Source organism: Takifugu flavidus, chromosome 1, assembly GCF_003711565.1.
Source record: "Takifugu flavidus isolate HTHZ2018 chromosome 1, ASM371156v2, whole genome shotgun sequence".
Taxonomy (NCBI): Eukaryota; Metazoa; Chordata; class Actinopteri; order Tetraodontiformes; family Tetraodontidae; genus Takifugu; species Takifugu flavidus.
In genome coordinates, this window is record NC_079520.1 from 9377714 (window position 1) to 9404498 (window position 26785).

The following is a 26785-nucleotide window of genomic DNA, read 5'->3' on the forward strand; positions in this document are numbered from 1 at the left end:
ACTCTTTAAATAAAGCAGCAGAATGGGTAAACATGGTTTGGGCGCGAGGGAAGCCTCTCTGTCGCCAGCCTCTTTAGAGAGACGTGTTTGTGTGTGGCCATCAGGGTTCAGGTTGAAGAGGGGGGTGGCGGGTACGGGGGCTTGAACCTGACACAAGTGGGGCCTCAGCCCCCCGGCAGAGCACTCCAGCACATTCACATTGTGTGTTCTCTGCAGCTTATAGCCTTTGAGGTGGGCTGCATTTGCATTCTGAAAATAAACAGATGCCTTTCAAATGCATGAGCCTGGTGGCTTCTCAGATCTCAGCGGGGCCTTGGGGACGTACTCACCATCGATCAGATTAGACCATGCAAAACAGAACTGCGGCTCAACAATGTACTTGAGCTTTCTTTTTCGACGCATATAATTTTACAAGGAAAACACAAAGCCGGCGATGGAGCAGGTCGACAGGCTCCTTTCACGTCCGTCGGAGCTCAGAATGTCTCACTAATCAGACATGACGTATGTCCTCTGCTGCTACACTCCTTCCTCCTCCTTCCAGTGGCTACAGAGTTTTCAATAATGCCGCAAATGGTGTTAATTGCAAATGCTACAGTGTCCAATATGGGCTTGAGTCAATTGTTTGGTTTGAACTGGTAATAGAAGGAGGAATCCTGCTGTACGTCTATGAGAACAGCCTTGATATTTATATTCCCTGCAGCCTACAGGGGCCATCGGGTGCGTCGGGACCACGGACCCCAGAGGCACAGATGTCACCCTGAGGCAGCAGGAAAGACCACCAAAGAGCAGCGAGTGGGGTAAGCCTCATGTCCTTCAGGGCCTGCTAACATAGGAAGAATCTATTTTTCCTGGAGTTCTTTTTTTTTTTGACTGATTACTTCTGCATGTAAAATAAAATTAAAGCCTCAAACGTATGCAGCCAAAAGTCTAATGCTCCTGTCAGTCTCCTACTGAGCCCTTATGTAATTTACTGCTGTTTCTCCCCAAACACACCTCCTTTCAATTTTTATAAATGTAATAAATATCTTTCCACAAAGATAGGACACTGATCTGACCACAAATGGAGGCGAGTGCTGCACTGGTCTCCAGATGTACAACTGGAAGGCCTGTTTATTCAGCACATGGGCAGGCCAGTCATTAAGCAAGTATGTGCTAAGCAGGAGAGCCGCCACCAACAGCCCGGCAGCATATGTGGCGTCGATAGAGGCTTTTAGCTCTGCGTTTAGCTTCACTTTTCACTGGATCTCACACGTATCAGTCGTTACTAATTCCCTACTGCTAGGTCTGAGATCTCAGAAAAGCACTTTGATATTCAGACACTTAAAGAAGGCGAGTGCAAAAAGAAAAAGAAAACTGCTGCGCATGAACAGAATTGAACTGTGAATTTAACTCTTGAGTAAGTTTTGGTCAATTCTCCTCACACTCAAACTCCAGAATACTGGATTTACACATCTGAAACTATGTTGTATACTCAAACGAAGCTAGCCCTCTTTTGGGATTTTCCCCTCCGTGTTTACAATCATATTCCTTGGTGAGAAAAACTTCAAACCTCCACTTAACAATTCTGTTTAATCAGTGTTGGAATCCATCCATATAGATGTATTTTGACATGATTTGGCCCAATTTTCCGCCTGTATGATCCATGTTCGCACCTACTTACTGTTCTTTTCCCCTTTGATATCCCTCCCGTCTGTCACGCATGAATCCATGAATCCCACCTTTGCATCCAAACAGCACATCCTCCAGTTGCATCACCAAAAAAAACAAAATCTGATTTGCTTTTCAGCGTGACTGGAACGGCGGTGCAGCATTGTGCCTGTGCACGTTGTGGGTTTTTTTAGGCTTTCTTTTTGAATAATACAGCAGAACATAGAGACATATTTGAGTGTTGCTCGTTGCAAATTGCATAATCATAAAGCAGAGCCGTTAAACAAGTCGAGAAGTGCTGCTCGTCCTGGTGCTCTGCAGCGAAACGCAGCAACCAAACGTTGGCTTTAGTGGCCTTTATGTTCACTTTTTTTTTTTTTTTTTAAACAGGGCTAAAAACCCAAACAGCACCGAAGCACACGGGAGTCACTTCCAGAGAGGAAACGTAAGTAAAAGAATATCAACGAGCATTTTCTTGTGCCCGACTTTAGCTGCACATGTAAAAAAAAAAATGCTGCTTCTCTACAAAGCAGCTTTAACCCAGATTATTCTCTGGGATTTTTTTTTTGAGTCCTTGAGACAAAAGAGTTCTCTTGCTCCAACCTCCATCTCGGCGGAGAAGACAGGGTGGTAACGGGAAAGAGGGAATCAAAAGGCTGGAAATTCACGGCTGAGAATAAATGCTCGCTCTTTCCCTGAGGTGATTTGTCTTTGCGCTCTTCTTTCTACAGATGTTAGACCCCTTTTTTAGTAAAGACCTGAGGTTCTTTGGTAGCACTTTGATATCCTGCTCGGATTCAATATGTGAAATAGAAGAGCCACTCCGTGACTTGGAGCACATCACAGTCTTTGAAGTCTGATCCAATTTTTGCTGCTCACCATTTGATGTTGAAAGGATGAAATGAGGAAAATGTACAGTTTTTGCCAGTAACTCTGCTGAGCATATGTAAGATTAAAAAAGCAAAATCCTTTGGAGGATGTACTTAGAAATGTTAAGCAGATTAATACTTTCCTATAGCTCTTTTATTCAAAGATAAAATTAAATATGGGAGGAAGTCTGTGTGAGCTGTTTTTCTTCTTTTTTTGCACTCACAATTAAGTCAGTGTGGTGCTGTTTGCTAGGAGGTAGAGCTAGTAAAGGGGGATATGCAATTGCATTAGCATTTGATTAACATTGCAAAGCACATTAATGGGTTTGAGTTATATGAGTGCCAAATCATAAATTGTAAATAAATGAATACAGCATCTACATGAATAAATTGAAAAGGAGCAGAAAAAAATGCAGGGTTGACTTAAATTGTGACTTCATTGGCATTGCTCTTCTGGGTGTGTTTCCTTTTGCACGCCTCTTCTTTCAAGGTTGGCCTCGATAGACAAGTGAGGGATGTCAGAAGAGACAAAGGCAGAGCAGAAGACGGTCTAACGAAGCCTTGCAGGGAGACAGCCAGGCTGCGAGACACACAGTGTAAACAAGGTAAGCCAGAGCACAGAGCTGGCGGGTGCAGGTAATTACACAAAGAGACAGCAAAAATCCCGCTTTAATGGATAAAGTGCCATTTTTAATACTGGGCCCCTTTCAACCTTTCATCCCAGCCAATCCCCCGCTGCCATTCTCCGTTGACAGCAAAAAGAGAGAAGCATTATGCGTGAACATTTCTGCGGTATTTTAATAACCAAGGTCAGCTCATCATAAATGTCTCATGGAAAGTGGGTGGGGGGGCTTTTGAGGTGGCACATGCACTTCAAAGCTTTCCTTTTCCTGCATCCCCGGCTCTTCACTAAGGATCTCATCAGTGACTCTAATAGACCTGCACAGTTATGGTAACAAGAAAATACACAAACCCTGATTTGTTGAACATATGTTTGGTTTGCTTTCTGCCCCAGGCGATGAATTGCATTAATTCCTGCTGCCTGGAAGGCTGAGTGAGCGGTTGTGCAAGGGGGCCGCAGATTATGGCCGTCACCACTGGGGTAGCCTGGGTAATGGGTGCCCGGTCCTTCATTAATGTTATTAGAGGGGTATGAGGTAAGAGACGGAGGTGAAATAGCATTTAGCAGCGCGGCTGAGAGATTACGGGGATTAAACATGATAATGCAACACAGACAGAGCTCTCTAGCAGGCCTGGGATTAGTGTCAGCACGCCACAGCAGGTCTGGGTTAGATAGCAGCTAATTCGGTAATGCTGCATACAGGTGACCCCCGCTCCCAGTCGTCACCACCGCTGACGGGAGGCAGAGTTTGATGAATTTATAATGTTGGCGTGATTACAGAAACACTGCAGCCAGTGACTGGATGAACATTTAGCATTCAGCTTTAACGTGTCATTTCTCCTCCATCATCCAAGCTGAAAGCAAGTTTATCTATTTGTTACATTCTGCACACACACTATGGTGAAAATATTACATTTATTTAATGTTATTTGAATTTTTTTCCACGCATAAAATTGGATCAATTATGTGTTCGCCACCCACACAAACATTTTAGCTCCAGCAAAACAAAAAAACACGCATTAAAACTGATCTTGTAAGCTTTTGGAGCAAAAAAAAGGTTTAAGACATTTATTGATAATATTTTATCCAAGAGGGATATTTTATAGGCTTGTTAATAGGAGCTTAGTTTAAAGTAAATGAAAACTTTTTGGCCTGTCTTTGCTAGTGGAAGACGGTCTCATTGTTGAGCCAAACACTGTTTTCATTGGGTTTTTTTTTTTTTTTTTTCCAACTGTTGGTAATTTAGAATGTCTGGGCACTTTTTTTTTTTGTTCTTGTTTAAGCTTAAGAGAATAGACAGCGTCTAATTCCACCATGGGCTTTACTCTTCCTTTGCTTGCTTTGTGCAGAGAGCACACAGCTTTGCTCCTCTACCTGCCTCATTTCCTGACTCCTGCTCCTTTCAGGAAACCCGATTTGAATATACTGAGGGAGGCCAAAGCTGCTCAGGCACCCAGGGCACACTTTGATCCCTGCAGATCTGAGGCCTTTTTTTCTCTCCTGAGGTGGAGCGCGTCACGGAAGCCTTGGCCGCCAGATGTTGGGAAACCCGGCTCCTTCCTGCGTCTCATGCTGCTGTCGCCTATGGTGATGCTGTTGTTTCCCTTGGTTTGGAGGCTGACCTTCAGTATTTCGGAAGACCAGTAGGGAAAAAAAGAAAATTAGCCGTGGAAATTGAATTAGCATAACCCTCTTGACACTTGCACAAACGGTCTACACCCTGCTCCCATTACAGCCAAAACACCGGGTCACGACCTGGAACCTCTCAATGTGTTGGATGGATGTTGAAGCTTTTCTAAATGATTTAACAAAGCCCAGCCTTGAAAATAACCTGCTCAGCACATTTTTCTTTTATGTTTGAAACAAAACCAGACCAGGAAGGGAGCTTATCTGAATGCAAGTACATTTCAGGGGATAACTCACACCAGCCAACGCAACATTTTGTGCAAAATACCCACAGTTTGTCATTTTATGGCGGCACAATTGCATTAAAGCACTTTGTACTCCAGGCACTCTCAGATGTCTCCAGCACAAACCTTTGATTTCCCATGTCAGTGAAGAAGTTCCACATGCGCGGTGCAGTCAAATAAGCTGCGTGCTCAAAGACGATGTCACCTCGCGTCACCTGTCTGCTGAGCTAGAATATTAATACAACGTGTTCGAAATGAGTCACAGCGACGTTTTGCGAAAAGAAAGCCTTTTGCTAGCAAGCGGCAGATATGATCAGAGGCCTGTTTATGCTCCTCAGCGTGGTAAACAGGATGGCGCGGAGGATCAGTCAGAGCTGACTTTATGGTTTATGAAAGCTGAGCTACTTATGTTAACAGGCTTTTTGAAGATTAGAGTTGTGGTAAACATACATGTCAAGAGAGAGACAGTGATAAAGTAGAGCCACAACACAGACACCAATTACCTTCGCGCCTTGGAAGGTGTTTAACCTGGTCTTTAAAAGGATGAGAAAAGACAGAACTGAATAAAAAGAGTTGGAGTTCTTGTGGATTTATTGGGCATATCTCAGTTAGACCGTCAATACCAATTGATTTTGTTTGCTTTGAGCTCTCCGAGCACTTTATAGCTGCAGCTCAGTAGAAAAACGAACACCATTTCACCCGCATCGAGGTCAAACCACTCACCAGTACATCCCACTTTCGTCCCCTCCCGCTCCCGCCCTCCGCTCTTCCCACATGTCCTGCGAGGTGGTGCTGCTCCGCCACCGCGCTCCAGCAGCACCACCTCTGCCACCGTCACCAAAGCAGCAGCAGTAGCAGCAGCTTCACTGTATCAACACACATCTGCGAGACAAATGATCCACCCTCTCCATGTTCTCCAGACAAATACGCTCCCACCCTCTCGCTGTCTCTCAGCCGTGTGATTTATCTGTCTGTCGCCTCACATCACTGCGTCTCCACCGGATGCCTTCAGTTTTAGGCAAATTATAGACTCGACGTAGCGGCAGCAGAGATTTGGAAGGGATAGGAAAGACTCAACTTAACGGAAGGAGTTGCCTCTGTCTGACGCTACCTACGTAATCCTCTTAATGTCAGTGGGAGTAGTTAACAGGATGTACTTCCAAACTACTCATCATCACAATTCCAACAGAATAATCTCCTCACATGTAAAATCAACGTAGAAAAGGATGCTACAACTTCCCTGCAATTCTGCAGGAGGTTTGGCCGGTTTAAAGCAGTTGGAAAGTTTTTTTCTTCTTTCATTCAAACACAGTCCCTAAATTAAACAGTGCTGGGAGAGAATGAGTCTAATCCCAATCATTTTCATATGCATTTGTGACTCAGTTCACTGTGTTTGCGTTAAGTCTTTGACAAGTGATCAATTCCCATAAAGTTCAGCGGTTTCTTCTCTCAGAGACGCAGTTCCCAGTCTCCTGTCAGGGGGAAATGATTGATTTGGCTGTGAAAACTTGGCTTGAAATAACAACATCCTCTTCTGGGCTTAGTAAAAAACAGCTGCTGGAACTACTATTTTCTGCATCATCTGCAGGATTGACCAGTTTGCCTTTTCATTTAAAGCACATGCAACGTTATTTAGACGTGATGCCTCATAGAGATGAGAGTGGCAATAAATCTCGGCAGCGCTGAAGACTCCTGGAATGCCTCTTCATCTTCAGATATCTGCATGCTTGTGCGGTGCCTTTGTCGTTACATGTATCCGCGCTCTTGTGTTTGTATGATTGTGTGCGGTGTTCTGAATCATGTGTGCGTCTAAGGTACGGGAGATGGGTCTGTGTCACTCATGCCTCATTTAGACATCAAAGTCCGGAGCTGATGATTTCTGCTTATAATCCATTCCTTTTGGTGCTCTGCTGCCTCCATCTGAATAAACAAAGCCAAAGTGGTTCTCTGTTGTCTGGGAAAGGTCAGGTGATCGCACCATGTGATTTGGGAGGTAAATCGATATATCTCTAATTTATTCCACTAAAAATCCCTTTTAGCCGCTCTTTTATGTTGTTTCTGTGAAGCGTTTTGATTTTCGGGGGGGATTTCAGAGTGGTATTTAGAGATATAATGTGTCATCTTCTACCCTTTGAAAATTAAAGCATCACCTCTCCCCGAGCATCTCGGCACTGTTTTATCAGTGGAGTCAACACATGTGTGATGTGTAAGTCTCTCCACGAGAAGAGCAAACACCGCTTGGCTTTCTTTTGATACGAGTGAATCAATATTGTATGAACCACACTGCCTCTGTATTCCCAGTCGACCGTTATTCCTTCCCCACCCCAAACAGCAGACATTACCCACCATCATTTAGCAAACCCCCGGTGAGATCTGCTGCCTGACCCTTCCCAGCTCAGCCTGCCCATGTCCAAACTGCCTCCCCTGTGCCAGAAGGCCGTTTGGCAGCCTCCCTGGCTGTAATGTATCTGCGGGAGCAGCATTCCTCCAGGGCTGGCCTGGATCAAATGGCACTGATTTCCCAAAGAGATGGGAGGCCTGACCCATCCTCTGATCTGCTGCATCTGCTAATCGCTGCAGGTCAGAGTGGATAAATGTTCAGTGCATCGTGCTTTGGGTTCCAGGTCTGCAGTGGAAGACCCTGCAGCAGAGGTCTCATTTATATTCTGAGGAAACTTAATCTAATCTGCATAAACAAACCATAATTTGGCTTGGTTCCAAACTAGAACTGGAACTCTTTCAGTCATTATCGCTTTTTTAATTTTGCTCCTTACACTCCGGTGTTAAACGGGTTTATTGCCCCTCCATATGCTACATGCTGCTCATATTTACTGTTTCACTAAGTAGCATGAGAATAAATTGTTTGCTGGTGCTTTGGAATGCACTTTTTTCTGTGGCGGGTGCTCATGTTTTCAGCTGAGGAGCCGTCCTCCCGTGTGGCCATGCTCACATTCACCTACAGGTTCACCGAACATCCTGGGTGCATCCTGAAGCTATAAACACTTTGCTTCTGTTCATGGAGCCTGTTCTCTGGTGCATCACAGGTTTCTGTTTGTGATAGTTAGCTCTTCAAAGCGGTGATATTATATTCTCTATAAACCATAGAAAACAACACGCAGTTCCAGTAAATCCAGCCAACAGAATTGCTGCATCCTATGGATACAGCCTGGCTAAGCCTTTATGGCACATGATGAAACCCCATTTTTTTAATGAGTTGGGAATAAAAACAAGTTTGATAACATCCCCTTGAATGCCAAGTGCAGACCTGGATTTTAAGGAATTGGAAAAGAAGACTGATTATTTAATATACGTTGCAGTCGTTTAAGAACACTGTTCAAGGACGTCTGATTTGTTACTTGTAAATAAGGACTTTGATGCAATTTTCAGGGGAATAAATCATTTGCTTATCGAGTCTATTTCTGCATCATTAGCAGACTAATGCCCTACATACGTACCATGTGAGCAGCAAACAGTTGGATTTTCCTAGTTTATAGCAGCGCTAAGCAGCAACACATTCATCATTTGATATTAAATTCAATGGTCTTTTAATCACTTTCATTCTTCCTTCTGTACATGAGATCAACCCAAATACTTTTGAATCTGCAGGAGTGACATGAATTCACACAGTGGGCACCTGACACCTCGGAGGCAGGAAGAGATAAGATTCACGGTAAAAGTTAACTAATACCTCTGAACTAACGTGAACTTTCTGGGCATTTGCAAGTGTGACTTTAGTAAACCTGCATGGGTCTGAATAACATTGAGAAAACCAAGCAAAGATGAGGGGGTTATGGCGAGGGGGCTCGCTCTTTGATGTATAGGCCTGAGATGTGATGAGCTCTGTTCAAAGTAACTACAAAGTAGTGTTAGGGTGGAAGAAGTAAATGCAGCTTTAGTCAGGGTACAGAAGCCAAGGTAGCAAAAGATGAAGAACTGTCCTGCCTCGCCTGGAACGCTGGCACAGAAGATGAAGCTGACATTAAATATAGATGTTCCCTTTCAAATGTGTCTGGGCTTTAAAACACACATAATGTTCAATCTGAAGGAGCAAGCAAAGACGCTGTCTAATGAGTCCTCATATTTAGGATTTCTTTAGAAATGAGTGTGAAGTTACACAGCGAGGGATCCGATTGTGGTGGTTCAGTCTTCCTGCATCTGCAGCTCAAAGCTCTGCCACTGCTTCTAGCAGGAAACTGAAGCTTTAGCACCGAGATCCACGCTGGCGTTGCCTTCAGCCCGTGTGCTGAGTCATGGTCGTGTTTTTGTCCACTCGTGCCTGCATGCTTGTTTTCAGTTCTCTGTAAATGGTCAATTAATCCAACTCATCACGAGCTGTTTCCTATCCTCAACTGAATTAAGCTGGAATTCGGCTTCTCCGTCATGCTTTTAAGCTAACATAACAAAGGATTTTAGCTAGGTCCTGTCTTATCTTGTTTGTTCACCTATATGAATTATCATGCACCCATGCTGCTGCTGCTGCTGCTGCTGCTGCGGATTCAAATGGGAGACGTGAGAAAATGATTTATTTCTTCTTCTCATTGATCACAACTTTTGAGCCAAAAGAACATTTTTAATAATTTAACTTCAGTGCCATATTTAAACTATTTGATGCTGTACCGATGTACCAGCCCACAGAGTGTTGCACCACCCTGGAATATGAATCAGTGTTTTAATCTTTTTAATCAAGAAGCATACTGAAATATATGTGGGATTTTTGTACGTTGAGTCTGTTTTTGGATTTTGTTCATGGGAAAGTAAACATTTATTCCTGTTCCGCACATTCTAATCGTTCAGTCAGTTTCAGTACTTTAGGGAGTAAAAAAATCTGTTTGATGTGCACCTGTGAGTGGAGATATAATTAAATGTTGTCGCCATGCGTGGATTTATGTAATTTTAAAAATGTAATTGAGTCACCTCATCAGTAAAATTACGTAATCTCCAACCAAGCCAGAGTAAATCTAACATTTTTCTGCCACTTTGTCACACGAGGGTGCAGATTTAGGAAGTCATGGGGGTAAAATCTGCTTTGCCCGCCGTCACCGCCATCGAGATGATGCTGCCGCTTGTTGTTGTTTTCCTGGCTTGGATCAGCGCCCCTGTTTTTCCTCTGTTGCAGGTCCAGTGATGAAGCTGCAGCAGAGAACTCCTCGCCGGCGGGGCCAGCAGCCCAAGCTGCTCAACAGCCCCGAAGACAGCCTGTACTACAACCAGCTAAATGTGAGTTCAAAGTGCCGATAAAGGCCTTTGTCTGACTTTGGTTCCACATGATAATACAATTAAAGCTACCTGTGCCAGACCCTGCAGCCCCACCCCCACACTTCTCTGCCTCTTGTCTTGAACATGTGCTTATGCTCTTTATCTGTTGCTTTCATGTCAGGATGTCTGCCTTCACGGTGAATAATTGATGTGGTTTATCAAAGCTGAGCAAGATGCATGCTTCATCAGACTCACTTGAGCCCTTTGATCAGAAAAAATTATGCTGTGACTTCTGATATTATCAGCATCTGCTCGCATTCAACACAAAATCACTTTGAATTAAAAATTAATGACTCTCTGCTCGTCTTTTGACTGTGTGCTCTTGGCCCTTTCCTCAGAGAACTCTGGATTACCAGGGGAGCAAGAGGAAGCCGAGAAAACTTGGGTAAATAACTGCTTTGCTACTTACAGCGGCTCTAAACAGAGCAGGTCCTTTGTGGAATGGGAGAATCCAGAAATGGAGTTGTTTTCTTATAATGTAAATGGAGAGCTGAAAATAACGGGCTTTTTGTGAGCTCTGCGTCATTAGTGGAGATGTTACATATAAAAGCTTCGTCAGCGCACCCATTTAAACTGTTCCTTCTCAACACCTTCTCTTCCTTCCCGGCACAGTCAAGTCAAAGTTCTGGACGGAGAAGACGAGTACTACAAATTACTGTCGACAGAGGAGTCGATCCCTGAGGAAGAGTACGTCGCCTCCCACCCTGCCTAGCGGGCCTTTCATCAGTCAGGGCTGAGCCTCGGCAGCCATGTCAGCCGGTAAGACAGACAGACGCCTGGATGGACACTCCAAAGGACATTGTCTGTGTTGGACGGTGTGCTGCAGCATAAGCAGCCTCTGCAGGTTTATCTGTGAATTCTGTGATTTCTTCTTTCATATTTGTCTCCATATTTATTATCCAAAACTGCTCCTCAGCTTCATCATTCGCATCCCGAGTTTCCCGGCAGTGCGATGAGTGAAGGGAGACTTAGCAGGAGATGTGCCGCTCCTGGAGAGTTCCTCTGTCTGGACTCGCTGATTATGCCCCCTTAACGGCAAAGATTTATTCCTAATCCGGTCCTGAAAGCAGGTCATTACTGTTGAGTTTAGAACCTGCTGTGAAATAGTACAGAGGCTGCATGAATAAATAACTGAATGGCATCAGACGTAACACAAAATGCACATCATGCACGTCGTCGTCATCATCATCATCATCATCATCATCATCATCATCATCATCATCCTCACAGTCTGCACAGGGAGGGCTGGATTCATTATTAATCACATGCAGTGCCACACTGAAACAGTCCAGGCCTGAGCTGCAGTTACCAACGGATGATCAGCACCACCTGATCGTCTCCGACCCCTCTCGATATATAATTTAGCACCACTGAAGGCAGGAGAAACTGTCCTGAATTTGCTCTTTTTACGTCTTAATCTAGGAGACTCTGGCGTGTCAGAAGGCACGCCTCTATGGTCAGAGGTGTTATCGCAGGCTTGGTGAGATCTCCCCCATTTTTGAGCATTAGGTCGATTGTCTTAGATCCAGATACAAATCCCACTGGAAGCCGGGAGTCTCCGGAGCGATCTACATGCACTCATGCTTTGTGCTGTCGCAGCACTGGAATCAGCACACAGGCAGAGCTCGACCTCACTTTGAATTTCACCCTAAATACCGAAATTTTCTTTTAGGATGTGAAGTGTCGGAAATGCGGGGCCGGCGAGTTGATTTGTGGAGCTGCTTTTTTTTTTTTTTTTTTTTTCAATTTGCATATCATTTACTGCATCTCCCTTTGTTGACACCCGAGGGCCTGAGAGGAGATTTTGATCTTAATAGGAAGAGTAGGGTGGTACGTCTGAGGATCTCATCCTCCTTAAACTCAGCGGGGAAAACATTAGCGCCGTGCTTAGATAGCCAGACTGGCTCTACTGGAGGTTCAGGTTTACAGGAGTCCCGGTTTGATTTAAAGGGGGTCAGGGCGTTTGTCAAATCCCGGAGCTTGGTGCTGTGAGGGTCCGACACCGGCTGAGACTGATCACAAGAAGGAATAATTTACTTCAATGAAAATAAGAGCAATGATGATTATACACGGATTCCCTTTTTCCGCAGAAATTTAAAAGTCACAATGTATGTTTTTAGAGCTACCATAATTGTTTCGTATATATCTTTTGCAGTTTGACGTGTGTTTCACATTTGAATACATCAAAATACTTGCAAATCAGTTGTCCTTGGTCCATTTAACTGAGCCGCATCAATAATAAATTCAAATTCTTCTAAGTTAAAGAATTCAGAGAGGAACAAACCCCGGACCATCAAATGATGTCACAGTTAGTTCAGATGCTTTTCACCCCCGGTCCTGCAGATCCTGACATAATTAAAATCCTCATTGTGCATGACTCCCTTGCCGGGATAGTTCAGCTCTTCTCTGAAGAGGAGTCTGAAATAGGTCACCCCAGCACCCTGTAGTGCATCTTAAAAGTACACTGAATCAATTAAGTGTGATCACGCTCCCTTGATTATTTCGTCTTTTTATTTTTTTTAAGGCAGAGGAATTTCAAATAGGCACTAGTTAGTTGAATAACAAGGTTGGACTGTAGTGACAAATGGGTTCAGAGTGGGTGTTTTTTCTCGCTGCCAAATTAACCCCCTGGCTGATTGCCTGCGTTAGCATATGAGAGGAGGTGAGCAGAGGTGTGCAGGTAATTGCCTTGATTATGCGTCGCAAAAGGCAAATGTTATGAAATACTGTCGTCATTCAGCGGAGGATGCGCCGACCCAGTAAAAGCGCTGCTTCTGTGTTTGCTCCCAGTTCTGTTCATAGTTGTGCAGGAACGATTGTGAGCAGCAGAACCGTGTCAGCGCAGTGGTGAAGGCCCGACACCTGCATGCTCTGCAGCACGTCTTCATTAAAGCCAGCTCCCTCTTGTTGTTCCTCATTAAAACTCCACATCTGGCACATGAGAATGCTCCGCTTTAATGTGGCTAACGTCACGGCTGGTGTTATTCTTGCGATTTGGGCTGTTTTTCTGTTGTGTGTAGCACTTTCATTTAAACATCATCTAAAGTTCTGAAACCGCCGTTATTCAAATCAGCCGAGCAGCAGCCTCAACAAATGACAAAAAGCTTTTATTTTCTTAAGAAGCATACTTACCTTTTTCACCTAATAGTGATGTCTCACTTCAAAGCGTACGCCCAATTAGACCAACATTGTCCTGCTTCTATATCCCTCTGAGTTCAAAGGGAGACTCTGAGTACCTGTATTTCATCTGCAGGCATTTACTGCAGTTTACCTGCTTTTCTTATCAAGATGTGCCTGTTCTCCACCTCAGCAGCGCACACCCTGCTATATTATCATCACACTGCAGTTTTTTAATGACAAAAAAGCTACGCAACCTTTTAGAATAGTTTTTGTTCCCCGCTATTTTTAGAACAGAGGACAAACAAGGTACAGACGTAGAGCCAATAATTAGCACTCTGGTGCTTGATTAGTGCCAAAGAAAGCAGCATAAGGTGTGTGTGTGTGTGTGTGTGTGGGTGGGTGGGTGGGTGGGTGAGTGTTTGGGCAGGAGTGGGGGGGGGGCACTCCCCAAAGATGGCATTAATAAAGGAACTAGTTGAGCGGGGTCGAGTGGGGTGGGGGATAAAAGAGTGAGTGGAGTGCATACATCAAAGGTCTCCTAATGACAAGGGATGCCATTAGGGTTACAGTGGCTTTTGTTTCAGCGTCCTCACACCTGCAGTTTGTGAGGACGCTCCACGTGCTGTTTTGTTCCCAACATTTGCATGAATGGTAAATGGTATGCACGGGGAGATAAAAGTTCATTCCAAACTACTGCTGCTGCTGCTGCTTTACCTGCCTTTCATTAGCAGGACATTGAGATGTAAAGACTGAGTCACTTCCTCCTGTGAAGAACCTTTAAAACATTCCATCGGAAAAGTTAGGATGTAGCCATGAAATTGAATGACCTGAAGTTTTCCTTCCAGCGCCGGATTTGACAAATCAGAGCGTGAAATTGTGATTAGCCTCTCTCTGTTTGGAGGAGCGGGACACTTGTAGACTTGGCCAAAGGTGTAACCTGTTTTGTTTTGCCCCAGATGGTCCCACCATCTGGGGCAAAACAAGGACATCAAGTAAACGCTGGACGTAACAGTATGACGACGACAAGCGTTGTTTGTTGGGATGCATTAACAAAAATAAACGCTGCCTCAAAGATGAAACACAAACGCCTTCACACCAATAAGCTTTTACAAGATGTGAAAGCCAGTTATGTTGTGACTGCTTTTCTATTCATGTGTCCTGAGATCAGACTTGATGAGCATTATTATCATCATTATCAAAGCCGTGCTTATTATATTACTGTCAAAACCACAAAAAGTAATATGGATATTCCATCTCTATGGTTTGCTGTAAACTTATTATCAAGAGTTATTTTTTTTCTGGGAGGGAACACCAGCCTCCAGTCATGTCCACCAGGACAGAGGGAGTTTTTTTCCTCCTTAATGCTGGATTAATGCATCTAGGGTGGGCTGAGTGAAGGTAAAGTGACCTGTCCCACCCTGTGTGACCTCGGGCCAGCTTTGCTCTTTGCCAGGCTTTGCTCTTTGCCCTCGAATATGCAGAGATTGCTGGCTTCATAGGCTCCGAGGAGACACGCGGAGAGAAAAGAGTTGTATCGCGTTGCAGGGAAAATTAGTGAGACCAAAGTTAGAGGTTCTGTGTGTTGGGGGCTGTGAACAATGGCAGCTTTCTGTCAGACAGCGACTTCAAAGGTCGGCTGAGTGACTGCTCTGAGTTATACTTTGTTGTAGATCACTGAGGAAATTCACAGATGTTTTCTCATATGAGACACCATTATAGTGGCTCAAGTACCCAGTAGCCTCGAGCACCCACTCTCTCTCCTCTCCTACACACACACACACACACACACACACTGCCTCATCTCCTCTATGAGGCAGATAGGGAACCTGTTTTCTCTTCAAATGTCCTGAGATCCTGGAAAGTTAAAAAGGGGGCTTCATATCCCAGCGTTGCCCCATGACTCTGTCAGATCCACATCACTCAGGGTGTCAAGTTCTCAGACAGCCACACTTTTTCTGGTCCGTTTGGTGTCATTTTCAAAAAAAAAGAAAAGAGGATTCAGGTAAAATGATGAGAGCTGAAAAGGTAGCCTGATGATGGGTGGTTCTGAATCCAGTTGTTCTGTGTCTCCTGCAGACGACCATCCTCAACTCTGAAGTGGACCAGAACCAAACCAGACTGGGCAACATGCGTGCTTTCTGTTGCACTTTTTAATTTATTTTTAGCAAACTGATGTTTTTTAATGCTTCCAAATAAATGTATTTACATCACTGCTGACTTTTCTTCTAATTGGAGGTCTGGAGAACTTTTTTCTAACTATATATTTGACCACAATGGTATTATCATATCATTATCATGTCTTGGTGCACATATGAAAAGCAGAAGTGGCTCAGAGGGCTTCTGTGCTGAAACCTTTGATTATACAGGCAGAAAATTCCAACCTCATTCCCATTTGGAAAAAAAAGCTCCCACCCAAAGTGCTGCTGTCTGTAGGATGTCGAAGGCTCGGAGTGAGTAAATGACCTCTGGGACTGGACGTTGTGTCACAGAAGCGGTTATGAATTTCTCACAAACTGTATCAAAGTCCTGCTCTGCCGGGTCCGTCCCTCAGTCCCTTTGAGATGCATTAAAATGCGAGAGGGCTGAACTGAGTTTCCAAAGGAAGACATCAATAATTTGGTTATTCTGATGGTTGAGAAAATTCATACAGTCATCACACACGCCTGAAATGTCCCTCCGCGTAGCACGACAGCTCAGGCGTCGGGGAGATTTGTGATGAAAATCCACCTCAAATGGGAATTAATTCGGTTATTTTAATGTCCTGAAACGCTGCTGTCGAGGACAGGAGAAACACTTCGGTTCTGGTTCAGTTTGGATTCTCCCTTTGCGTTGCGGGTCCGACTCTAGAGAGCAGATTACAATATTTGACATTTATCTGACATTTAAACCTGGGAGCAGAAACTGTGACAGCACTTTTCTGCATCAAAACAAATGAAGGTAAAAAATGCTTTGATGTCGGCTTAAATCGTTATTAACAGATAATCAGAGGCCTTTTCATTATTCTTTTTGCCTGTTATAACAACATATTCAATCGTATCATGTGCTTTCAATAACATATTATTTTAATTAAAAATAATTATTAATATTATTATACATGTTTCATTACTTACTCACAGTAGCTAGTTGCACAAATAATAACACATTAGTTACCTCTGGGCAGAAAACACTGGTGGTGGGTTGAAGATTTTTCTATCTCAAAGTAGCAGCTAAGGAAACCAGTCAACACTTATGAGACATAAAGTGGTTGGATTGTTTTTTTGTAATGATTCATTGATGTTCTGCTGTGAATCCAGAATATAGTTGTAGACACTGAGACATTTACAACTTAATATTCATTAGTTGTTCAGAACCTGACAACTCAAAAGCCATTGTAATGATTTCAAAGCGAGAGAAACAACCCTGATGTTTTTGCTGTTGGAAAAGAATATAGTTAATTACTAATTTAGCCATTTCTAATATGCCTTTGCATCATTAATGAAGCGCTTTTCACACAAAAATGTGTCATGATTGAATTTATAATGCACAGAAAAAGTCTACTTGATATACTTGACATGTTCTCCTGTGGCATTCATATTAGTGGGTTTTTTAAATTAGCTTTTTAGCTGTCTTGTAAATGAACCTATTTATTAATAATTAGTAACACCATGGTTATGGGTTACCAGTGGTTACCCTCATCTAATATTTGATCCTGCAAGTGTTTTGAGTTTTTTTTAAATGAAGTTTTTTCCTGTAAAATGACATTTACATGAGCTTTAAGCATGGACCTTCCTCATATCTGCATATGTTTATGAGCTCCACCATCATTTCTGCTACATGCAGATGTAAACAAGATTAATCTCCACTAGTTTTTAGTCACCAGTGTGACACTACTGCTGTAGCTGGTGTAGTTTAACGTGGCTCCAGTGCAGCCCAGCAGGGCTCCCCCTCTCCCTCATGACTCTGTAAAGCCGTGGGAGAGGACTCGGAACATTAATCCCATCAAAGGAAGAGATCTAATTCAAAATCTGCCGCTCCAAACTAGTTGGGAGGACAGTGAATGTTTCTGCAGGGAAGCGAGATAAAGATCAGAGAGTTGATGCAGAAAACTACCACTTCCATTTTCACTTCTCAGTCACAAAAGTTTGGGTATTATCAGAGAAGAGCAACGACCTGCTGCTGCACTGTGTCCCAAAGCAAAGCAGAGAGAATATTAGAGTTTAGGTGCCAAAGTTCCTCACCTTTGTCCAGGTGAGGGTGTGCACCTTCATTCTCCCGCGGACCCTGATCTGGGAAGAGAAATGAAGACGTCATTGTCACCTGACCTGATCAAGAGGTGACCTTCTCTTTATTATCTTATCATTTGATGTAGCTGTTGGAAATAACGCCTCAAGGCTCTGCAGTTTAATCCAAGGTGTGTGTGTGTGTGTGTGTGTGTGTGTGTGTGTGTGTGTGTGTGTGTGTGTGTGTGTGTGTGTGTGTGTGTGTGTGTTGGGCAATTGAGACAAAAATCTTGCGATGAATCTTTGATCAGACAAATGAAAGAAAAGTATGAATTTAAAGAATTCCGAGGTCGTAATGAGAATGTTTAATTCTGTGGTGCGTTCAGAAGCCACAACAAAGACATTTGGATTCAAACTGGGGAAAACGGTGAAAGGGGCCGCGGATTCTTCAGAGATGGAGAACTTTGTGTCGAGTCACTTGATTGGGGCACTCTGCTCCATCAAACAGCCGGGCGACGCTCTTGGAGATCTCCAGAGATAACAATGTCACATTGTCACGCAGGGTTCTGCTACAAATCCTTAATTACAAAAAGAGGATCAGATGACTACAGCATCCAATACCGGGGTCTCCAGGCGGCGTGGGGGTCTTTGATCAAGAAAATCCAATTATTTGTGTATATACATTTCCCACATAGTGATTACTTCATTAATTGTCCCGCCTTTATCTCCTCCCTTCCCATCCCCCCTAATAATCAGCTCCTTTATCCAGAGCAACAAACACACCATAGGAGCTTTGTGGATTCAAAGGATTTGCTTTCCCCTCTCAAAGAGCAGCTATTCTTTGATGATTGGGCAGCGGCAAACTTCAAAGCAATAAATCTTATTTCTGACTGGCTGGCGGCCCACCAAAGTCCTTATCAAATTCTAAGAAGTGATCCCTCACTCTTCAGATAGACCAAGGATATCTCGGGGAGAGGAAGCGCCGGAGAGTGGAGACCTTCGCCACATCCCAGTTTACCGCGACAGCTTGTTTGAAGCTAAAACTGGTGCTGTTTTTTTTTCCTGAAAAAGAAAAACCAAAGAATTTGTTTTCCACAGCGAGAAGGAGAAGGACGCTTTGCCATGGCAGCAGTGGCTGTACTGCGCAATGAGACTCTCCAGGCTTTTCTGCAGGTTTGTGCGTAACTTTGCTCACTCTGACTACTTCGTTCACTTGGAAACTCGCGCCTTCCATTTCTTTTTCGGGTCTTTTATCACTGGAGTTACAGATTTGACCTCCCTTGACAGTTCAGTATCGCGCCTCCTCATTTTTGTCCTTAATTTGTTTGCTTTAGCTCCAGCGTTGCGCAAACTTCTGTGTCACATCATCGTCATTAACGGTCGATTTAAGCGTGTACATTTAGACTATTTAGACAATCGTCTAAATCGCGGGGCTGATCAAGGAGGACGCATTTATTTATTTTAGGTTTTGATCTTATTAGTGTCATATGTTTGTAACATTAACGCCGTGTGTCTCGGTTATCCAGGACCGCACTCCAAACTCTTCCCCGGAGAACTGTAAGCACTCCCCGCTCGCTCTCCTGGCGGCTACCTGCAACCGGATCGGGCACCATCACGGATCAAACCCGGCAGATTTCCTCCAAGTTCCTTACGATCCGAGCCTGGGCTCCCCTTCGCGTTTATTCCACCCGTGGACTAATGAGGGGACTCCTCAGAGCGCCCTGGCCAACAACTCCACTTTCGGACTATCCTCAAAGCCCCAGTTGTCCACGCACATCCAGAGCTCCTTTAGCTCACACCACGAACTCCCGCTCACCCCCCCGGCAGACCCCACGTACCCCTATGACTTCTCCCCGGTCAAGATGTTGCCCTGCTCCATGCAGTCCACCTGCCCGCCCACCTACGTCCCGGCTGTCAGTTACGCAGCCCAGACGCCCATCCCGGCCGCCATGCCAAGTTTCGTGACGGGACCGTCGGGCCTTGTGCACCAGCAGCAGCGGCAGCTGTCCCCGAACCCGGGGGAGGATATTCCTTGGTGGAGCCTCCAACAGGGGAACCACGTCAGCCACTCGTCTTCCCTCGGCCCCCATCGCTTCCAACTCCAGAGGAGCCTGGTTCTGGGACATACGGACTTTGCGCAATACCAGACGCAAATCGCGGCGCTCCTGCACACAAAGTCTCCGCTCGCCACTGCGCGGCGGTGCCGGAGGTGCAGGTGTCCGAACTGTCAGTCCTCCACCTCCAGCGACGAGCCAGGCAAGAAGAAGCAGCACATTTGTCACATCCCCGGCTGCGGGAAAGTTTACGGGAAAACGTCGCACCTGAAGGCGCACCTGAGGTGGCACTCTGGGGAGCGGCCGTTCGTGTGCAACTGGCTCTTCTGCGGGAAGAGCTTCACCAGGTCGGACGAGCTGCAGAGACACCTGAGGACTCACACGGGGGAGAAGCGCTTTGTCTGTCCGGACTGCTGCAAGAGGTTCATGAGGAGTGACCACTTGGCAAAACATGTCAAAACACATCAGAACAAAAAGAGCAAGTGCCACGACAAGAGCCTGGAGCAGGTCAAACGGGAGGACCCGAGGAGTATGTTGTAACCCACCTGTAGAAACCACTTTAGTGCAATACAATCAGTCCTGCATCTTTTTAGGCTGTTAACTTCATCCTTTAGTTGAGTTCTCCCATCCTGGCAGTAGTTTTCTTGCTGGTCTGTGTAGCATCCTTGTGTGTATATAAAGTTAAGTTAAACTGGGACCACAGAGATGTTCATGAGTTTGAATTCACTGTCTGTAGATTATCAAGAAGACAAGTTTTCAACTTGTGTTTTGATCATTGTCTTCGGTGGAAGATTTCATGAGCCTGTAAATGACGTTTAATAGCTTTTGTTGAATGAAAGTGTCCGTTTTTTGCTCCTTATGGGGTGTTTTTAAAGCATGCTCTTGAAAAGATCTATTGTTGATATGACCCAAATACTGTGTGAGAATAAAGATTATAACATTTTCCTCAAGTCAGAATAATTATTTGGTATATCTCAGCAGGATCAGTGCTCCCATGTGCAGCTAAGCTGCTCAGGATACTTCAGAATTTGACTGATTGGTTTTTGGTCAGTGTTCAGTTGGTGTTTTAATTTCTTGGCTAAATTTCTTTTTGTTTTTTTGCTATCCTGAAGGCGGCACTTCATTGGCATCATGGATGATAAAAGTTGGATTGAGCCATATTTTATATTTTTAAAAACCAGAAATAATTTTGGCACCATTTGCTGAGGCGATGCAGAGCACAATATCAACAGGACTGAAGGCAGGCGCTAATATCGTGCAGCTTTACACCTGATTTAACTTCAGTTTCTGTGCAAGAAATTAATTAATTAAAGTTAAAAAAAAGTTAAGTTTTAAAATTGGTTGCCATTATAATTAACTGTTTTTAAAATAAATTTTTGAGGCCACATTTAGTGTACAGGTGCTACATTTAAAAGCAACCATCATAATCTAAACTTTTGGCTACTGTTTCTAACATCTTTAAATTGTGGTATTGTCTTTAAAAAAAATATTATACCAGACATTAATTTTCCAAAGGATTTTTGTGGAACAGCAGAACTTTGCTGCAGTAAATTGTTGCATCTGCCCCCTTTTTTGCCCTCTGAGTGCTGGTCTGTGGTTTCACGTGGACATTCTTTGCTCAGGGTGTCTCCTAAAGGTTTTAACTCAAATACTTGCTTTCTAATTTTTTGTGAATGCTAAAAGATTTTGAGCACAGGAAGGTGTTTATGATGGATCATTATGTGGCTGTTTAAGTGCAACTCAGTGTAGTAAAAGGGAGAAACCGCTGGTTGCCACAGTGGCAGGTTTCTGTCTCAATAGCGCCTCCTTTTGAAGTTTCCTCAGAGGTCCTGGCAGAGCAAAGATCGGTCTTAGATCCAAAGATCTGTCTTAGATCCAAAGATCGGCCTTAGATCCAAGCTAGAAAGACAGTTGCACCGAGAAAAGACTGTCATTTGGTGATAATATATGGAGATATATATATATATATATATATATTATATATATATATATATATATATATATATATATATATATATATGTAGTCAGTAAAGGTGATCACAGGAGCAACAGGATTTTGTGTGTCGAGTTTAGTTGCTTCACTTATTTTAGGGTAAACTAAGGAGTGACCCTCACATCAAAATTCAAAACCAGCGTGCTTTCACTTTTAATTTAAAAAGAAAATCAATACACAAGACTGTGCTCGCATAAAAAGGTTTTTATTGAATGCATGCAGAAAGGGTTTTTTTTTGTTTTGCCGAAAGTAATTTCAATGTAATTTCACTCAACAGCAACAAATCTAATGTCAAATATGATCGTCCATCAATTTAAGCAATCATCTCTGAGTCAAATCTGAGACATTTCAGTGGCTCATGTCTAAGATGATGCTCTATTTGTGCTTCTGAACAGGTGTGATTGATATTTCATTGCGCTCTGCAGCCATTTTCATGAGTAAAAGTGCTGAGGGATCTCTGAGAGGATCCAGTCTTCCCAGTCCTCAAAACGGGCATGGGAATGTTAGACGCGGGTGTTTGAACTGTAACGTCTTTGTAGCCACTTCCTGTTCTAAAATGTTGCAAAACGCTGCTGATACAGCTCGACAAAATGTCATTGTTGGAAGGAGGCTTGATTAATCCTATCAAAGATACTGTGTGAGTGGCTTAATTCTATTTCCAAAATTGAAAGAAATAATTAGGAAATGTATGTTTATATGTTGGTCCGTGCAGGATTTAAAATTAGGCCATTTCAATTGTCCAGTAAAAGGATGAGCTTAAAAGCCTACACATAATTGAATATTAGTCATTCCTAATCATCTAATAATTTATGTTATTCCTATAGGTTATTATGCTACAGTTTTATAGCATACATACCACAATGAAGAAATTAGACTTCAAAAATAGGTATCAAAAATAACTCACTTTTCACTTTAAATTGCTTTTTATTTTATACTATTTCATGAGGAAACATAAATCATTTTATTCATTTCATTTTCTTACCCAGGTGTTTTATCCTTTACATGTTCTCTATCTGGGATGCATTCTCTGCCCTCACTACTGGGGGAAGGTCACAAGACTGAAGGTCAAAAGTAAAACAGAAATATAAACTTTCAGCCTAAAAATGTAGATAAATTCTGTATCTTTAATACACTTTACCATTAGTTGAGTCATCACAAATATTTAGAAATAGAAGATCCATTTTTACATTCTGCCCGTTATTCACTCTCATTCTTCACTACAGTCGCTACACTACATGTGCTGCCCCCTTTTGGTGCACTGACTGTGGCTGCCATTAGCACTTCTCCTTTATTAGAAATGACCTTCAAGAATGATCAGATGTTATTTGATCATTAAAAACTCAGATGTTTGACCTGTCACGATATTCTCATTGTATTAGCATCATGCTAAAAGGCTAAGCACACAAAAGAGACATTGTGAGGATTAAGGTTGGGGTTTTTTGTTTGTTTTTATTGTGGCAGTGTGTCTTATTGTAGTGTTGGTGGTTTAAATGAATGATCTTTATATTATTTCAAACTAGCCTGTGATGCTACGTGATGTTGCTGATATAGCTGATCTCACATGCACACTGGCACTTTCACTTGCAGCATATCACATGTTGCAAAATACCCACCCATCCATCCATAAACCACCCACCCATCCATCCATCCATCCATCCAGAAAACCACCACCCAGCCAGCCAGCCAGAAACCACCCACCCACCCAGCCAGAAACCACCCACCCACCCATCCATAAACCATCCACCATCCATAAACCACCCACCCAGCCAGCCAGCCAGCAAGAAACCACCCACCCAGCCAGCCAGAAACCACCCAGCCAGAAACCAACCACCCACCCACCCAGCCAGCCAGCCATCCAGCCAGCCATCCAGCCAGCCAGCCAGCAAGAAACCACCCACCCACCCAGCCAGCCAGAAACCACCCAGCCAGCCAGAAACCACCCACCCAGCCAGAAACCACCCACCCAGCCAGCCATCCAGCCAGCCAGCCAGAAACCACCCACCCAGCCAGCCAGCCACCCAGCCAGAAACCACCCACCCAGCCAGCCATAAACCACCCACCCAGCCATCCAGCCAGCCAGCAAGAAACCACCCACCCACCCAGCCAGCCAGCCAGCAAGAAACCACCCACCCAGCCAGCCAGAAACCACCCACCCATCCATAAACCATCCATCCATCCAGCCAGCCAGCCAGAAACCACCCACCCATCCATCCATAAACCATCCACCCATCCATCCATCCATCCATCCATCCATCCATCAATAAACCACCCACCCACCATCCATCCATAAACCACCCACCCATCCATCCATCCATCCATCCATCAATAAACCACCAACCCATCCATCCATCCATCCACCCATCCATCCATAAACCAACCATCCATCCATCCATCCATCCATCCATCCATCCATCATCCATCCATCCATCCATCCATCCATCCATCATCCATCCATCCATCCATCCATCCATCCATCCATCCATCAATAAACCACCCACCTATCCACCCATCCATCCATCCATCAATAAACCACCCACCCATCCATCCACCATCCATCCATCCATCCATCATCCATCCATCCATGAATGAATGAATGAATGAATGAATGAATGAATGAATGAATGAATGAATGAATCCATCCATCCATCCATCCATCCATAACCAACTAATTTCATAACCAAATATCAGGAACTGAATCAAAGAAAGGATGTTGAACATTTAACATGAGCAGGAAGAGAATATGGAACAGAAGAGGTGGCAACAATATTTACAGGAAGAAGCAGATGTGTTCACTGAACTGGGAGAAGGGAAGCAGAGAGAGAATATCAGAAGAGAACAGATGATTCAGACAGAGAAGCAACACAGAATCCCTGAAATGGCAGGAGATGCCATCAAAGAGGAGGAGATCACTGAAGAAAGAAGAACTGGTCAAAGAAAGAGGAGAAGAAACCAGACCTGGAAAACTGTGTTTCATAAAGAGGCTAAAATCATTATAGATTTTAACAGATGGGGAGTCAAAAAATATGGGATTATTAATTAAGGCCTATTTATATATCTAATTATAATTTGGAAATGGGTAATTTGGAAATTCGCATGTTTAATGCACCAATAGTTCTTTAAATTCCTTGGTATTACTGTTTTTCTTACTCTTTTCACAAGGATTTTACTCTTTTCTCTGTAATGATTTGGCTTCAAAGGAAAAACAAGGTTTTTACAAAGGCTTTAGATTTTTTTTTTGCCAGACATTCGAAAACACATTCTGATAACCTTCTGAGGTCAACAGACCAATAGTGTGTCTCTTCTGGGGACAACAGTGTGTTTTAAACCTTAGCCTTTCTTTCTTTTTCAAGCATCTGGAGGAGCTAAAGAGGAACAAATGCAAATGCTCCAAATTCTAACCTGGAGGAGCAGGTAAGTAAATCAGTAAATGCTGCTCAAAACAATAAAGAAAACACAGGTGCGATGCAACAGTGTGATTCGGTTTCATGTGCAGTGCAAAACACAACAGGTAGAAAACCAGAAGCAATCAGCAGGACAGCAAAGGTTTTACAGGTGGTGGCCACGGTCCATTTCCCTCTCAGCACCCCGGCTTAGTCTCAACAACCTGTAGGACACACTAGGACGCGGGTCAGTACCCCAGGACTGAGTAGACTCCCCAGAAATGGCCCAGCACCTCATAAGCAGGACGGTACCCAGCTGGCATCTAAAAGCCACACTTACAAACGAGGAAGCTCATTTTTTTCCAACTTTAAAAATGATTCTGAATTCCAGTCATCACTGGTTTGGGTTTTCTTACACTATTATCTTCAACATTATGTTACAATGTGGGAAATTTAAACTGGGCTATTTCGTTCAACAATACCTGGGGTGTGTAAGTCTCCTCTGGATAGACGGGGGGATCGATCGAGTAGTATACATTTAAATAAAGTAGGTCACACAAAAAAATGACTTTATTATAAAAGAGCTCCTTTTCAGGTCTGATTTTCTTCACTGCTTTACCCCTTCAGGGTCACAGGGAGGGAACACAATGGGCCAAGGCAGGTCCAGCCCTGGGTGGGTCTCCAATTCATCGCAGGGCCCTATATGAGCATTTGTGGGTTTGGTACCTTGGTCAAGGGCACATTGGCAGTGCTCTGAAGGTATTCTGGCACCTTCCCCTCCTACCAGAACACCTTCCATATTTTGTCTGCACTGGGGCTTGAACAGGGAACCCTCTGCTTCTCAGCCCAGCCCCCAACAGACTGAGCTGCTACCACCACCATTTTTTGCAGGTGTAGAAGCGAGAACTTGGTGTTCCCAGTCGCTCGTCTCATTCTGCACTCTGACACGATGACAGTCGGACACAAAACAGAAAAAACATTTATTGTTCTAGTGGCAAAGTGGGATCATCTCACTGCTTTACATTTAGAATGTAAACATTTCTTTTTAAAATAAATAAATAAATAACTGCAATGATAAATAACTTTTAGAATTTTAAGACTAAAATTTAAAAAAAGACTAGACTGGGCTCTAAATTTAAAATATATGAAGGAAATGTATTGTAGAACTAATAGAGCTCTGACCAGTCGTAAAGACGTCACCTGGAGCTCAGAGCTGCTCAATTGGATCTGGAAAGATCGATGGAATTAGTGAACTGTAGCTACCTGACAGGCAAATTCTGCATTTTTGATTAGCCCAGTCTTGTTAATGTAATCTTACAAAACAATCATTATGGTGTACACTTTCAAAATAACTATAATATAAAGCATAAACCGAAAACTATAACACAAGATTAAAGGCTTTTAGCAGCTGGAAACAGGAAGTGATGTGAGTCTGAGCGGAAATGAACAGAACGAGGAGCTGTCCGGTAAAAACAAAAAAAACAAAACCACTTTACACTATCTGCATATATTTCTATCCATCCATTTGAGGTTTCAATATAACAACATTACTACTCAACCAGAAAACAAACAAACACGGTTGCTGACGGTTTATTTGTGAATTATTGGCATTCACGCGCAACCTCGCGTGCACGCAACCATGCACGCCTCACGTGATTGATCTATTGTCGTTTATGAGTTCATCATGAGATGTTATTCGTGGCTCGTTCGTGTGAGCGCGCTCCCGTCGGAATCA

The 26785-nt window shown here is 43.6% G+C and overlaps 2 protein-coding genes across 7 annotated transcripts in view; both read left to right on the forward strand.

Moving 5' to 3' along the window:
• myo3b (myosin IIIB) overlaps positions 1-15634 on the forward strand; it is a 48274-nt gene extending 32640 nt beyond the window's left edge. For 4 of the 5 annotated variants that reach the window (XM_057044909.1, XM_057044926.1, XM_057044919.1 and 1 more), the window contains 7 exons: positions 701-797; positions 2038-2092; positions 3007-3121; positions 10165-10265; positions 10643-10689; positions 10917-11063; positions 15501-15634. In XM_057044909.1, the coding sequence (XP_056900889.1) occupies positions 701-797; positions 2038-2092; positions 3007-3121; positions 10165-10265; positions 10643-10689; positions 10917-11016 (515 nt within the window). In that variant the 3' untranslated portion in view covers positions 11017-11063; positions 15501-15634. Of the gene's footprint in view, positions 1-700; positions 798-2037; positions 2093-3006; positions 3122-8654; positions 8719-10164; positions 10266-10642; positions 10690-10916; positions 11064-15500 lie in introns of those variants that run through there. The other variant, XR_008952315.1, reaches the window with a different exon arrangement.
• A 2369-nt stretch (positions 15635-18003) lies between these two features.
• Positions 18004-20627, forward strand: sp5a (Sp5 transcription factor a). Of its 2 annotated transcripts, none has more exons than XM_057049397.1 (2): positions 18004-18800; positions 19150-20627. In XM_057049397.1, the coding sequence occupies exons 1-2, from the start codon at positions 18771-18773 to the stop codon at positions 20215-20217; spliced, it is 1098 nt and encodes a 365-aa protein (XP_056905377.1). In that variant the 5' UTR covers positions 18004-18770; the 3' UTR covers positions 20218-20627. The 2 variants fall into 2 exon arrangements, with proteins under 2 accessions (XP_056905377.1, XP_056905368.1); XM_057049388.1 differs by having other exon boundaries at positions 18010-18796.
• The last annotated feature ends 6158 nt before the right edge of the window (positions 20628-26785 follow it).

What these genes read in the sequence shown, in the direction of transcription:
- sp5a (XM_057049388.1), top strand. Translation starts at nt 18,746, where the DNA reads ATGGCAGCAGTGGCTGTACTGCGCAATGAGACTCTCCAGGCTTTTCTG. An exon ending in CTCTCCAGGCTTTTCTGCAG is followed by an intron (nt 18,797 to 19,149) that starts GTTTGTGCGTAA and finishes TCGGTTATCCAG; the next exon opens with GACCGCACTCCAAACTCTTC.